The 16,245-nt window shown below is 44.2% G+C and overlaps 1 protein-coding gene across 1 annotated transcript in view; it reads left to right on the top strand.

The window, feature by feature from the left end:
• OGA (O-GlcNAcase) overlaps positions 1-16,245 on the top strand; it is a 55,825-nt gene that overhangs the window by 31,195 nt on the left and 8,385 nt on the right. The window contains exons 4-12 of the mRNA XM_066601318.1: positions 3,363-3,493; positions 4,225-4,396; positions 4,482-4,580; positions 5,519-5,803; positions 6,373-6,531; positions 6,771-7,378; positions 7,960-8,134; positions 11,965-12,050; positions 12,905-13,009. Of these exons, the coding sequence (XP_066457415.1) occupies positions 3,363-3,493; positions 4,225-4,396; positions 4,482-4,580; positions 5,519-5,803; positions 6,373-6,531; positions 6,771-7,378; positions 7,960-8,134; positions 11,965-12,050; positions 12,905-13,009 (1,820 nt within the window). The remainder of the gene's footprint in view (positions 1-3,362; positions 3,494-4,224; positions 4,397-4,481; positions 4,581-5,518; positions 5,804-6,372; positions 6,532-6,770; positions 7,379-7,959; positions 8,135-11,964; positions 12,051-12,904; positions 13,010-16,245) is intronic.

The following is a 16,245-nucleotide window of genomic DNA, read 5'->3' as shown; positions in this document are numbered from 1 at the left end:
GTTATCAAAATTGGGGTTATTTAGTTTAGAAGAAAGGCGTCTAAGGGGCGACCTAATAACTATGTGTAAATATATCAAGGGACAATACAGAGATCTCTCCATGATCTATTTATACCCAGGAGGGGGCGCCCTCTGTCTAGAGCAGCGGTCCCCAACTCCAGTCCTCAGGGACCACCAACAGGTCATGTTTTCAGGATATCCTATGGCAAGAACAGCTGTGGCAATGTCTGAGGCTCCGGCAATAATTACATCACCTGTGCAACACTGAGGAAATCCTGAAAACATGACCTGTTGGCGGTCCCTGAGGACTGGAGTTGGGGAACACTGGTCTAGAGGAAAGAAGGTTTCTACACCGACATAGAAGGGGGTTCTTTACTGCAAGAGCAGGGAGACTGTGGAACTGTCTGCCTGAGGACGTGGTGATGGTGAACTTGATGAGCACACAAGAGAAGCACGGATGCCTTTCTTGAGCGATACAATATTACATATTATTGAAGGGTCGGTGGTCCAGGGATTATTCTGATTGCCACATTGGAGTCGGGAAGGAATTTTTTGCCTTTAAAATAAGGAAAATTGGTTTCTACATGATTTGGGGGTGGGTTTTGGCTTCCTCTGGATCAACATTTGGGGGTAATGGGTAACTGGTGGACAGTTTGTCTTTTTTCAGCCTTGCACGTTATATTACTTTGTTACTATGACCTGCAGTACACCGTATCAATAAATACTGCACCTGGGTGCAGCAGAGTCAAATGTGATGATGATGGTTATCCATTTAGTCGCAACTGACCTTCGATCACTTTATGGATCAATGTTCTCCATGCACTTCTGTCTTCCACTGCTTCTTTCAGTTCTGAGATTGACCTGTTGGTGGTGGCCTTGCTTGTATCTAGCCGTCTTGTTCTTTGTCATCCTGATCTCTTTCCACTGACTTTGCCGAGCATCTGTACTGTTTCCAGTGAGTTAGCGCGCATCACGTGTCGTGAGTTGAGTGCAATTCCCTGCATCTATAAGACTGTCTGTCTGTTGCATGCTCTCTCGTAAGTAAGGCACAGCCGGGCACCGCTGCTTGTTTCTTGCATTGTGAATATACATTGCTCATAAGAATATCGGAAGCCCTTTTAAATAACCCTCCGGGTCTGGACATGCGGGTGGCTTCCCCACTTCTCTGTTTACATGATACACACTGTACATAGCATACATTGGTAGTCTAAGACACTACATGCTGATCTAACTGGCCAGTACTGCTCAGGTGGGCATCAGCGGTTAATCAAAGTGGGTGTAGTGTTAGACTAATGATGTATACTAATACGCAGGGTGCTTCAGGTAGTCAGAGAAACGGTGCAGCCATCTTTGTTTCTCCAGGACCGGAGAGTAACTATAAGCCTCCCAGTATAACTGCAAGTCACTTGGCTTCCATCGATACAATCTGTGCAGTCAGGAAGCAGAAGCGATTGTGAATCCGTTTCACCTGCTTTGGTGCAAATGAAAGTGACAACAGGAGTACCGGTGGGGTACAGCAAGACGCCCAAAAAGGGACTGGAGGCAATCCTTGTCTCCTTCCTGACTGATTTTTCTCTAGTTCTACACTTGCTGATGTCCTTGTCACTACCGGTACATGAGGTGCTGCCTGCAGCCCAATCAGGTTGTACATGTAGTCCTGCTCCTCCAGGATGGCACATACATGCCGGAGCAAGAAGGTTTGCTGTGTCTCCAAGCACAGTCTACAGAACATGGAGCAGATACCAGGACACGGCCGTTACATGAGGAGAGTGGGACAAGCCGTAGAAGGCATCGGGACCAGAGGAACAGGAGGAGAACTGCCAGAGCCCTACAACATGCCCTCCAGCGGCTACTGACCAAACTGTCATACAGACTCCATGAGAGCCTGACGACCACTAGTGGGACTTGAGCTCACAGCCATTTGCCACAGAACACCAGAATTGGCAGGTCCGCCATCGGTGCCCGCTCTTTTCACTGATAAGAGCAGGTTCACACTGAGCACATGTCACAGACAGACAGTTTGGAGACGATGGAGCTCATCGAAATCTGATGTGTGACTTTAAGTGTTCCCTTGACTTTTTTTGATCAGTGTACATAAGACTTGTTAGTGTACATTGTAGTCATCCACTATATGGTTGTAAACTGTATAATGTAACATTGTAAGACATAGGACTGAAAAGGCAGAAAGTGACCGCGATGCAGCTCTTTGCATCCGGATCCTTTTGTCTTGTTCCTGTTCTTGTCTGTCTAGTCTGCTCAAAACAAAAAATTGTGCCTGCGGTGTAAACACGGTGAAACCTGTTAGTCAGCTTGACATAATGCAATTAAACCAGAAGGTCACATTTTCAATACTATTTACAGCTTACATATAAACTGTGTTGATGGAGTTTTCCACTTCTACACTATTGATGATCTAAAGACTCATTTACACACACAGATAATTTTTCAAAGGATTGAAAGATTGACAGTTTCAGCGTTCATTTTGCATAAAGTGCTAAAATGCACGAATGCCCATTAGTACTTTATTAGCTTCATTTGCATGTAAATTAGCCTCCTGCAGCTTCTTGCAGAACACAGCAGGTGGTTTGAGCTCTCCAATCAGCTCCCTTGTTCTCTCATGGGGCTGTCAGTTGAATTACACTGTAATCAGCGCTCCCGTGCAGAACACAGTGTGCGGTCTGGGTCTGTTATCTCTATTCCAGCTAAATAATGGATTTTAAGCTCACCTAAAAATCATCGTTCAGCCGAAGAGTGAAAGATGGAAGCATTTACACACAACGATTATCGCTCAGAAGTAGAGATGAGCGAGCGTACTCGGTAACGACAGATACTCGAGCTAGTATTGTCCGTACCGAGTACCTGCCTGCTCGCCCGCAAAGATTCGAGTGCTGGCGGGGGTGAGAGAGAGAGAGAGATTTCCCCCCCACTGGCACCCGACTCTTTGCAGACGAGCAGGCAGGTACTCGAAAAGGACGATACTCGATCGAGTATCTGTCCTTACCGAGTACGCTCGCTCATCTCTACTCAAAAGCCATCGCTTGAACGAATTTTGAGCGATAATTGTTGCGTTTAAATGGGGCTTAACCTCAGGATAGGTCTTTAGTAGTTGATTAGTGGGGGTCTGCCAATCAGCTGTTTTCCCAGCGGCTGTCAGCTTGTCTACAGAGCCATCTACCTCCTGCTTTGTACACCCTGACAGCCGCCAGAAGAACAGCCCGAGTGCCAGACTCCAGCCGATCAATTATTGACGACCCATCCTGAGGATAACTCGTGGACAACCCCTTGGAAGACGTTGCATTATGGCCACAAATAATCTGTTCTATTCCATAGCGACACTCACAATTCTTATGTGTTTTCTTCAGATCAGCTCATGACCTTGATCTCTGCTGCCCAGGAATTTGGAATTGAGTTTATCTACGCCATCTCTCCTGGACTAGATATCACTTTTTCCAACCAAAAGGAAGTATCCACACTGAAGCGCAAGTTAGACCAGGTTGGTAAAAGAGAAACCTACAGTTTCCAGTTTTTTTTCCCTTTGTAGGACTTGCAGTCAACTGAAACAATGTTGGGCCTCATTCACAAGGGCGTATATGTGCTTTGTATTACGTGTGTAATACAGAGAGCTTTATACATTATTGATTTGCATTGAGGTATTCAGACATGCGTTTTTTGTAGCATGTCCTATTTGTGGTCTGTAGTGCGGATCGAAATTGCCCATTAAAGTCACTGCGTATCTATGTCTGAAGGCAGGAGAAATCAGTGGGACTTTCTTGTGCTTCCTTTTTTTTTTCTCTTTTGCGCAAGTGACAAATGCAATTAATACGCATGTAAAAGCAAAAGGCTGTAAGGCTGAAATACGTAGGGAATGCGCACCATTTTAGTCCACAAAAGCACTACATATTTCACAGACCAAAATGCATACGCCCCTGTGAATGGGCCCTCATGCCTTGTGCAGCGACTCCAGGGGCGCAGTTTGGCAGAGGGATGCTTTGTGTCAAGCTCCGCCCTTTCAGATCCTGTGTCCGTTTTGTTTGGCGAGTTCTTCTGAAGTTGGCTACCTTCATCACCTGAACTTGCCTGCTGGTTATGGCTGACTGTACACTATTGAACGGTCTGCTGTGCTCCCTTAGTAGGATTGAACACAAAAAGGGTATATCTTAAAGTATGTGTTTTTTTTTCCCCCTGTAATTCCTAATTGGTGCTCTCCACTTCTTTAATTTCCAGGTCACTCAGTTTGGGTGCAAGTCGTTTGCCCTTCTGTTTGATGACATTGATCACAATATGTGCCCAGCTGATAAGGAGGTGTTCAGCTCTTTTGCCCACGCACAAGTATCCATAACAAATGAGATTTTTCAGTATTTAGGTGAACCAGAAACCTTTTTATTTTGTCCTACAGGTAAGTAACATTTTGCATTGTTTCGTAAAGTTGACAACTTGTGTGAATAGAAATCTTGATTCACAATTGAAAATCGTTGTTACAGAATATTGTGGAACGTTCTGCTATCCAAATGTGGCTCAGTCTCCATATTTGAGGACCGTGGGTGAAAAACTGCTCCCTGGCATAGAAGTTCTCTGGACAGGTAATTTTTTCTTTTGTCTGCCTTGGAGTTGTGATGGCCAGTGGTGTGACTGGCACCTTCATGCACTCTAACATAATGCTACACAGGGGGTTTCACGGAGTTGAGGCACCTTGATGTACTACTATGTCAAGGTGTTTACACTACCACCAGTATGAGGGCGGCTGTAACTCATAGCCACGCTCCATTCACCTTGTCACAGTCGAGCATGATTGCAGCGATAGACTTGGGTGGTAACCCTCTTGTGGCCTGTGATCTCCAGCCCAAGCAGCCTGATCTCTGGGACTGGAGTCACTGGAGAGACTGCCTAGGATCCTTTAAAGATCGCTAGTGATATCTCTTGTTAAAACCTGTTGGGGAATGTCATTTCTATTGTGTAGAGAAGGCTCTCAGTGTTGCCGTGGCTGATTGCCTATCAAGCCATGCTTGTGGCGTGCCCTGATGGAATGTCAGATCACGGTTTAATGTAATGCTATATACAAATGTAATACTGCATGAGTGATCAAATGATAAAACAATGCATAATGCCAGAATTGGTCACCCCATCCCTAAGAATAAATTGAATAAAAAGCAATGAAAAAGTCACATTCTGCAAAATTGTACCAATAGAATCTACAGGACGTCCCACAAAAAAAACAAGCCCTCAGACCTCTACCTCCATGAATAAATAAGTTATGATTTTTTTGAAAGTAGGGAGGAATAATGGAAATAAAGGCGCCGTCCTTAAGGGGTTAAGTGTTGGTGTAATCTTTTTGTGCAGTGTAGTATGAACCGCACCCCAATAGCCTGCAGTATGTCTATAGGCAGCATTACCACTGGGCACAAATGGCCCTTAGCTTTGAATGACTTCTGTATGTAATCAGTACATATCATACAAGTCTCCCTCTTTGCTTGTCGTTGTCTCTGTTCCTACTCGGTCTTAATCGCTTTGATTCTTTCAGGCCCGAAGGTTGTTTCTAAAGACATTCCTGTGGAATCCATTGAAGAGGTTTCCAAAATTCTCAAGAGGTCTCCTGTGATCTGGGACAACATCCATGCAAATGATTACGATCAGAAAAGACTATTCCTAGGGCCCTACAAGGGCCGATCTACCGAACTTATTCCACGACTCCAAGGAGTATTAACCAATCCAAACTGTGAATTTGAATCAAATTATATTGCTATCCACACTTTGGCAACCTGGTATAAATCCAACATGAATGGCGTAAGGAAAGACGTCGTAATGAGTAAGTATACGGCTTTAGAAGGATAAATGTGCCAGTCTGGTGCTGATGTCTCGACATTTGGGCGAAAAATGATTAGAATTTAACAGTTTTAACGGGAGGGGAACCACTTAGTGACATCCAATGTACATGTGGAATGGGCTTTGGAGCCAAGCGTGCTTTGTAAGCAGAGGGTGCCGGCTGTGTTTGACAGCTGACACTGGCCGCAATCTAACTGTGATTGCGACCATTAACCATTTAAATGCTGCTGTCATTTCTCGTAGCAGCATTTAAATGTCCCAAAGGGCTACAGTGAATGTTTGCATGACTATGCATGTCAAAACTCGATATACTACAGTACGGTCATCCGCAATACAGAGAAGACCAGGTACGTGGGTTCGCCGGCCGGGGAAAGAGCCGGATTCCGCTGCGGGCTCCCACATGCAGAATCTGACCAGTTCGTTTGTGGGCAGCCAGCCCGAGTCATAATTTTTGCAGATAAGGAGAAAAAAACAAAAATGATAAAAAAAAACATGCCTGTGTCCTAAAGGGGTAAAACCTCATGATTTCCCTTTTTTTTTTTTTGTTTGCAGCTGACAGTGAAGATAGCACCGTATCCATACAGATAAAATTAGAGAATGAAGGCAGTGACGAAGACTTGGAAACCGATGTACTGTACAGTCCCCAAATGGCTCTTAAATTGTCGCTGACGGATTGGTTGCAGGAGTTCGGCGTACCTCATCAGTACAGCAGTAAGTTTGATTGCCCTAGTGTACGGGTTGTGAACAATACACTGCATTTGTATTTGTCTTATATTCAAGGTCTCTTGGGCTTGTATTTCAATTCTTTCCTTTCCTATTCTCTAGCACTTATAGGGGCTATCCCCCCCAAAAATGTTTACACACACAAAAGGGGATAAATGTTTGATTTCTCGATAAGCAATCTGATAATATATAAATTGTTTTTCTCATTTTCTTCCCGTTTCTATCAGACCGTCAAGTAGCCCACAGTGGAGCTAAAACCACTGTTGGAATGGCGCCATTAATCTCCACCCCATCCCTCAACGCCGCAACAACCGTCACAACAGTTTACCAGCAGCCTATCATGAGCCAAGGGAATGCACTAAGCGCCGACCCACCGATGTTGCCAAAAGAGGAGGCAAAAAAGCAACCTGATGAGGAACCCATGGAGATGGTTGTGGAAAAGGTAGAAGATGTAAATAAGAACGTTAGCCAAATCTTAACGGACATTGTCGAAGCTAAAATGTCAGAGGAGCTGAAGCCGATGGACACTGATAAAGAGTGTGTCGGTGAAGGAAAGTCCTCGGAGTCCTTCATGCAGGAGGACGTATGTAATGACATCGCCCCAATGCAAACAGATGAGCAGGTCAACAAGGAGCAATTTGTCCCTGGTCCTAATGAGAAGCCCCTCTACGCCGCGGAAACCGTCACCATTGATGACTTACAATTACTTGCCGACTTATTTTACTTGCCTTATGAGCACGGACCAAAAGGTGCGCAGATGTTAAAGGAATTTCAGTGGTTGCGTGCAAACAGCAGCGTGGTCAGCGTGAACTGTGTTGGAAAAGACACAGATAAGGTGAGTAAAATTGGAATGACTAGTGATTTATTATTTTTTTTTTAATATAGCAGCCATCTCCGGTCCCGGGTCAGAATGTTGTGCCAGTACTGGAGGGATACTTTAACCCTTTTCAATCCAATTTCCCTGACGCCCGCACACTCCACCGCTTATTTATTTTGGACAGGAAAGCGCGTTGTGGATTCCTTGGCATTACTCAAAAGAAACGCATAAAAATGACCCGTCATGATGATTTTATTTGGAGTTTTTTTTTTTTAAATTAAATGTGAGTTAATGTGTATATTACATAGGTATGTATATTATATATTACACGTGTATTTATTATATATGTGACACTATGCAGGAGAGAGGTCTGACATCGGAGTTCTCTCTTGCATACTGTAATATACCTATGCAGAAGAGAACATGGTGCTAAAAACGTGTCGGACCTCGTCCGACATTGGAGCCATGCAGGGAAATCTCAATGTTGGAGGAGGTCCAACGCTGGATTGGAAAGGGTTAATACAGAAGAGTGTCTCCCCCCTTTCTCATGTGATTTTGTGTTTTATAATTGATATACTTTTGTCATCTCTGCATTGCAGATAGGTGAATGGAGAGCCAGAGCAGCAACGTTCGAAGAGATGTGCAGCGTCCTAATGACCATGTTCACCCGGCTTTCCAACTCTCCGAACAGGACCATCCTCTACGACTTGTACCCCTACGTCTGGGATATTAAGAGTATAATTTCTATGGTGAAGTCCTTTGTTCAGTGGCTAGGTACGTGCTGAAAGAATTCTTTTACCTCTCGTCTCTCTCGAAAACCCTCACTCGCTCGCTCCGGGGTGAACAAAACTTGGACCATTGCTAATGAGTAAAGATAACGCCGAGTGAAACTTTTTTTCTTTTTCCTCCAATCCGATTTGTACGGAACGTTTTGTTCCCCTGTGAGCTCATGCAGTCATGAAATGTGAAAACTTTGATCTGTGTTACTGTGGACCGGTCTGAAAACAATTGGGCTCTGTTACACATAGCAGTGATCCGCCAGTAACCTTGTCTCATCATACCACGGGCCCCAGTATCCCGCTGCTTGCTGTGTGGCGATAACGTCATTGCTGTTTTTAACAGAAGTATTCAAGAGCTACAATTGACACCCTGGAAAAGAAAAAGGTGACCTCCCCCATCCCTTTCAGCGCACGCGAGCTTTGCGCAAGGCTATTCTGGTGCTGAAGAGCATTTATTCAATTAAATGGGGTGGGCTTGAACTTGCATCAAATTTGCGCAAACCCAATGTTGTGCATCTATGCAGATAGGTGCACTGATTTGTGTTTGCAGGTAAATTTTCCCTTCTGCTAGGTTCTGTGAACTCTTTGCGTGCACCAGCATGGCCTAGACTACTTGCGTAGCCTCATTTTGTTTTCAGGTTTCAAAGTCGTTTAAAGGAGCAGTGTGGAAATTTTGCTTTTCTTATGACACAGCAGGCAGCGATGCTGGGGTACCCCGAGGGGCACCCTGAAAATGGGCAAACACCAATGTGACTCTAAATTGTTAGGAACCTAAAGGATTCAGACCAAAATGGTTTTAGATGTGACATTTTTTTGCTCTGAAGGAGCTTTTGCTTCCTTGTATAATATCCATGAATACAAATGGAGAGCGAGGGTCTTCACCAGACCTGCAGTGGACCGCAGTAAAATGTACACGATTGGCAAGAAATCCCGTGCCTAAATGGCATCTTGGAGCCGCAGTTGCTTTCAGGCCTCAAGCAGATGGTGTGTGTCCTATTCTCTCACTTACTAACTATTGTATTGTGTCTTCCTCATTGTGCACAGATGGGAGAGACCTGAGCACAAGTGGATGGAGAAAGAAAGATGCATACCGCGCTCTGCAGCCATGTTATCTCTGTAGACAGGCAGCGTAGGGAATGATGGGCCTTATGGATAAACTAAAGTCGCATTTGTTCAGCCATTTTCGCTGCTTTGCAGCTGGAATCGCACGTGCAGTTTTTTTTTTTTGGTCTTTTTTTAAGACCAAAGCCGAGTGGATTTAAAAGGAATTGGGAAATATCAAGGAAGGACTTCTCCTTCCTGCTAGATACACTTCCGGCTTTGGCACAAAAACTGCACGCGTGTTTCTAGCTCTACAGTTTCCACCTATAACATTCAAGTAAAGCACCAACCAGTCCGGAACCACTTAAAAAAAAAATCTGTCTTTATTTCCATCCAATTCTTATTCTTTTAACCCCTGCCCCCCTCTCCCCATCCCCTTTAATCTCCTCTTTTCTCATGATCCTTGTTTGTCTTATTTTCCAATTCAACCTGAGAAATCTATGCAGAGATCTTCTGTATACGGTGTGTGTCCCTGCTTATTGTTCCGCCACTGGTTGAAGGACCTGGGAATAAGTTGGCGCTATACAAATAAAGGTGATTATTATTGCATCAGGAGCCCCTCCCCTCCCACCCCCTTCCTCCTCCTTGTTTGTGGAAGGAGACTGTTAAGCCCCGCCCTTTGGCTAAACCCCACCCCTGTGATGGAAATAAAAGATATTAGAAATAAAGGAAGGATATATAAAAACTTCCTCCCATGGCCAGTCCCTACTAATGGTTACCAATCCAGGTGACCCGCGCCTCATGAGGAAAGGGGGGAAACTTATCATTGGGAAGTGGTTAATTTCCATCTTGGAACTGAACTTCTTTTGTCTTGGATTACAATTAAACCCAGAAATCGTAAAAGAATTCAGCCATGTGCTCCCTCACTATCGGGTTTGTGGATGTAAGACAGCTAGCTGTCTATAGTAGGACACAAGGTTGATTAAGCCACACCCCCTTGGCTAAGTCCTGACCTCTCAGACAAATATGAAATGATGCTGTATGAAGAGTAACCCATGTTGTGTAAGATACCACAGACTGACAAACATTCGGGCAAGAACATCTCTTGCATACATTTCCAGACTTGGTGTCCCTTTCATCATCCTGTTCTATTTTACTGCATATTACTATAGAAACGGTGAAAAATATAAGCAAAATGTGTGTCCCAGGAGGTAACCGGCCGTGACAGGAGACCCCCGGCCTTCAGTAAGACAGAGACCCTTGTTCAGTCATCTACCGGATGGAAATACATTAAGGGAACGATTAACAATAGAAAATGGACATAAACACTTAGAAATATCTCCTCACCTTCTCTCTTAATCTTCTCTTCTTCCCTTTTACCCTTTTTTGTCTTTTATTACATTTAAAACACATAAAAACCTTCAGTGTCCCAGGAGATGATCCATACAACACCCTCTCCTCCTCCTCCTCACTAGTACTACTAGCTGCAGCAGGAGCCTCCCCCCACGTCTGGTATACAGAATGCTAAGCCCCACCCCTTGTCCGTAGCCAATTGGAGATATGTCATCGGGAAGATATTAAATGTATTTTCCCCCATACTGTATCTTCCAGGAACAGGCAGTAAATTCTGCCGGCTGACAAATGCTACGAACCAGTTTTATCTACTGTTTATTTCTAGGTTTACCGTTCTGGAGCAAACATTGCAGCAGAAACAGAGCATCCCTTATGGCGGAGTGTATCCCGCCAGCGCTTGCTTCAGCTTGTATCTCGTCGTATACTTGTGGGTGCCACGTACCGACAGGGTGTTGTATAGTTAATCCTTTCCCACTGATTACATGGTGCTCCCATCTGTAAAGCGATGGCTTGGTGGAAGTCCAATGTCTGGGACCACCAGAAGAACGGGGAGACAGCGGTGCCGGTTTAGTTTTCCCTTTACACCTGCGCCCGGCTGTCCATTAGGGAGCTGATAGACCCTTTTTTCTGATTGTTCAGGTTGGGTCAGATGGAAGTCTGCTTGACTTTAGTATTACTTTACTGCCCGGTTTACATATGATAATCTCCATGTGGCGTTCCCCGGCCCTACTTGATTAGGTCACTCTCTTGTGTAGGCCTATATAAGGACATATAGCTTTAATAATACTCGTCGGCCTGTGCCTTGCAGCATCTTATACCATAGTGCCCCCTAGTGCAGTCAATAAGAGCAGTCAGCCACACTGTATAAATATAGAAGGCGAGTCGGGTGTTGGCACTGCCCATATATAATCGGGGGTACTACCTAATGTCTACTACCACACTTGTCATCGATGTGTGGATTAGCAGCTAGGACTCTGACAATGCAAACCTTGAGCGCTGTTACAGTCTAGTCCACTACATCTTATTGCTCCGTGTTGCCAGGCTGGGGAGAGGCAGCTCAGGGTTCCCTCTTCTATCTTGAGGCCCTTATTAAAGTATTGTCTCTTCCTTAAGGTGGCCGCAGAATAAATGGCTGATAAATGTGACTTCTTCAGAACCCAACATTTAGGGCTGTAATAATGCTGACTCGTACCAGTTGCGGGCGCGCCGGGGCTTATTTTTTTATACAATGTGAATGGTTTCCAATCTGATTTTGCAAGGAGGAGGGGAGGGGACGCTGCGCAGACTTATTACAGCCTTGAAGATTAGCGAAGTTTAGAGAGCCTTTTCCACGTCTTAAGTCTTTTTGCTGGAAATGTAGACTCTCAAAAATACACCAAAACCTAAAAACCCCTTCATGTAACGTTCTCCGCTTGGATCTGATTTCAACAGGGTGTCGTAGTCAATCTTCAGCACAGTTCTTAAGTGGAGACCAAGAGCCCTGGGCCTTTAGAGGAGGTCTAGCAGGAGAGTTCCAGGTATCAATCTGACTTCCAAACTGAATGACTTTATTTTTTTTTGTTCACACGTTATTTTTCGACACACCGTTTCTGTGCCTCTGAGGGGATGAAAGGCTTGGTCTGCTGAAGGCTTAGACTGTAGCAACCTAATTCTTAATCTTTTTTTGTGTTTTTTAACTTTTTTAACCCATCCTGTTTTTCAGGCGGAGGAGACGTTGCTGTCCCAAGCGCTGGCAGCGACTAGCGCGGCGCGTTGCATCTCACACTGTTCCTTTGCAGGTTGCGTTGCGCTCGCCCCTTTGCGCGCTGCAAGCGCAGGCTTGGCTCTGCTGAACTGAAACTCCATGAACAAAGGTGAAGCGTTATTAAGACTTGTCCATATCAGACTTGAGATAAGTTTAGCTGGGGTTGACGAGAAACAAAACTTGCTCATGGACTTTCACGCGCCGCTGATCTTTTTTCCCCCCTCACAGGTGTCGTGGCGCGCGCTGCATGTGGTGGTTATAGTACTGTGCAGGATGGCACGCCTCCTCTGGTCAGTCAACCCTCTTCAGACCAATCCTCGCGCCATTCGCAGTACTGGCGCTTTTCTTGACTGTTAAAGGTTGAACAGGCAACCAAAATGTTACCCTTCGGGGTGCAATTATGTGAATTTGACCTCAGTGTGCATTCTTTTTAATTTTGCTGAGAAATTCCTGCAGTGGCATGTTAAAAATTTTAACAGTGCCCGTCAGCTTACATTTTTTTCTTTTTTTGTTTCTAGTTTTTGTTTTGCTTGTTTTTTTTTAAATTTCATTGTTTTATTTCCTTTTTTTGCTTTAGTTAATTATTTCCAGGTCTGATTTGCCTTTTGTCTGTCTTGTTTTTCACAGCGTTTGCTTCCAATTGAGGCAGCAAATGACCTCTTTTTTCAGCCTCCTCCCTTGACGCCAACTTCTAAAGTCTACACTATAAGGCCTTATTACCCAAAGGATGAGGTGAGTCTCTAAACGAATGTCCCTGGTATGTTAGTGAGTAGATATGTGTTTCCTCTAATCCTTTCCAGCTGCAGAGCCAAGCATTTCGGTAGATGAGCAATGTTCTGCAAAGGTAGGAGATCTGTTAAGGGTTTATTAAGGCAGCAAGGGTAAGATCACTATATGGCTGCTGAACACAACTAAGCTAACTGCATAGCTAGGATAGCAGAGCTAAGCTTACTATATAGTTGCGGTAATGAGCACGTTTACCACATAGATACAGTGCCAGAACCAAACTTATAGTATAGATATTGTACCAGAAACAAGATACGGTAACAAGACCAATTTACTGCATAGCTGCGGTACCAGAACCAAGATTGCTACATAGATATGAGAATTGAACTAAGCTCACTATGGTAACAGAATACAGCTTGTATTACAGAAACTACAACCAAAGCAACTATTGTTTACATACAACCCCAATTCCAAAAAATAGTTGGGATGCTGTGTAAAATGTAAAAGGAACGCAATGACTTTGAAATCTCATAACTGTATTTTCTTCACAGTAGCAGATGGAACATGTCAGAAGGGAAAGGAGACCTTTTTCCATTTCATTTAAGATGAACTCTTTTAGAAATTGATGGCAGCAACACATCTCACAAAAGTTGTGCCAGGGCCGTGTCTACCATTGTGTAGCATCTGCTCTTAAGAGTCTGTAAATGTCTGGGAAGTGAGGAGACAAATTGCTACTGTTGGTGGTTTATCATTGTCTGAAATATACAAGGCCTTCCCTGATAGAGACATTGTCTGGATGGGAATATGTTCTAAAACCCTGATATCCTGCTCAGCATTGATAGTGCCTTTCAGGATGTGTCAGCTGCCCATGCCATGGGTACTAATACAACCCCATACCATCCGTGATGCAGGCTTTTATACTGTGTGCTGCTAACAAGCTGGATGGTCTTTCTCCTCTTGAGTCCGCAGGACACGGTGTCTGTGGTTACCAAAAATAATTTTTAATTTTGATTCATCTAACCCCAAACAATTTTCCATTTTGCCTCAGTCTATTTTAAATTAGCTTTGGCCCAGAGCAGACGCCGGTGTTACTGAAATTGTATTTATATACGGTTTATTCTTTGCAATCTACATATGCAAATTAAAGCTGTATTATGCACAGCAAACTGTGTGCACAGGCCATGATTTCTGGAAGTATTTCTGAGCCCGTGCAGTGATTTGCATTACAGAATCATGCCTGTATTTAATGCAGTGACGCCTGAGGGCCCGTAGATCTCGAGCATCCAATGCTGTCTGCCTTGTCCCTTGTGCACATGAATTTCTCCAGATTCTCTGAATATCCCATCATCTACAGCACAAAAACATCAAAGGATTCGAAGTCTTCACAACTTGATGTTGAGTAACAATTAGTTGACAATCACTTGAGCCGCTTTTTGTGGTGTAGATTAAACGCAAAGACAAAAACTACACAAGAGCTGCTGACATAGAACTAAACAGAAATTCCGCTCCGTGTGAACCCAGCCTTAAGAAAGTGCTGTTCTGATGGGAAGACCTTGTTTTTTAAAGGCCTTCTTATACTTTTTGTAATATGAATCGACAAATATTTGAAAACTTCAGGCTCATCATATGTTCATCTACAATACAGAATATAGAAGATGAAGAAACACTTGGGCTCCAAGGTCTTAGAGATAAGAAAAAATGACGGTATCTTCAAAGGGCAATAAGAGGTCTTCACAGATGCACCACATTCTTACAGGACCGCCCTCGCATCCGACGGATGTCTCTAAAACTTCTAGTACCGGAGAGATACTATAATGAATCCTCAAGTGGAGGGGGTGTAATCCAACGCCACACACCAAGATCACATCCTATTGAGAGAGCATTTTATATAATGATACCTAATTATTAACCCCTGGAGGACACTTACCTCATTTTTTTTTTTTTTTCTTCCCCAATTTAAAAAAAAACAACAAATCATAACATTTAAGTATGGATGTAGCTGCCTGAGGGCTTGTTTTTTGCGGGTTCTCTATATATCTCTTTAGATCTATTCCATTTAAGCCTGAGGAAGAATCCTGAGTAGGTTGGAAAGTTCGCTATAACATCATGTGTTTTTGTTAGCCATTAGAAGGCATCATATCTACAAGATGACTTGGTTTCTCTTGCTGGGAACAATCGCACTTTGCTCTACTGGCTGATATAGTACCAAACTTTTTTCGTTTTACCGAATAGACCTACTTGAAGTTCAAATGTCAGGAAACCTAAAATTAGTGCTCATAAAAGCAAGGACTTCCCTCCAAAAGGGAGTCTGTTTTAGAACAGGACCGCATTGAATGGAAGAAGGTGCCCTCCTCACCTTGAGATAAGTTGCGGAGGCCCCCACTCGTTTACGCTTAGGAAGGCCTTGTTGATGGAGGAGTAGTCTGCCCTCCGCACCCTGCTGCTGTGATATGTAAAAGTAGTCTGTGCTTACTGTGTGCTGCTGCAGCAGAGCTGCGGAGGAATGTTCCTCTCACGTGGACCAGTCTGCAGCTGAGCGGACCGAGCCGTGAGGGTTCAGGATCTGTGCGGTCGCGCCGCTGCGCGGCTTAGTGGGAATACTGGTACATAAAGCAGTTATACGAACAGGACTTTTGGGTAAATCAAAGTATTGGGCTCTGTGATAAAAATCTGGGTCACCCAAAGGTTTCTGAAATTTTATTTTTTTAAGCTTTTAAAGGGGTTTTCTTGGGTTTCTGCAGTTTATGACTTTTCCTCAGGGTAAAGGCCCATTTACATGAAGCTATCGTTCGAGCGATAATCGCTGCGTCAACGCGTGGCCGTCGCGCACTTTTCGTGCACTGCTAGCTGATCGATAAATTCAGACCAACCTAAAAATCGTCGGGCTATTAACTGCATTCAACTAAGGCATCATTTGCACACCTAATTGCTCTTAGGTAGCTGAGTAGCTATTTAATAGTTTATGTTACTCAAACTGTCGTTAGAGCGATCTTCCAGCGATAATCGCTCCGTGTAAATGGGCCATCAGTAGTTTATTGACTTGGAATTACTGCTGATCAGCTGTTCCCGGGCCCCGCTGGCAGCAGATGGCACCACCCGTATTGCAGGCACAGCCATTTACAACTCAGCCAATCGCTGCTGGAACCCAGTGGGGACTGTTGGAAGAAGGAAGTCCAGGAAGAAGCCTCTTGATTTACCAACGAGGGAGCATTCACACAGCGTTTTTTTATTTTTAACACGCT

The sequence above is a fragment of the Eleutherodactylus coqui genome, chromosome 4, assembly GCF_035609145.1.
Source record: "Eleutherodactylus coqui strain aEleCoq1 chromosome 4, aEleCoq1.hap1, whole genome shotgun sequence".
Taxonomy (NCBI): domain Eukaryota; kingdom Metazoa; phylum Chordata; class Amphibia; order Anura; family Eleutherodactylidae; genus Eleutherodactylus; species Eleutherodactylus coqui.
Note: the sequence above shows the minus strand (reverse complement) of the source record. Positions and strands in the feature narration are given on the sequence as shown.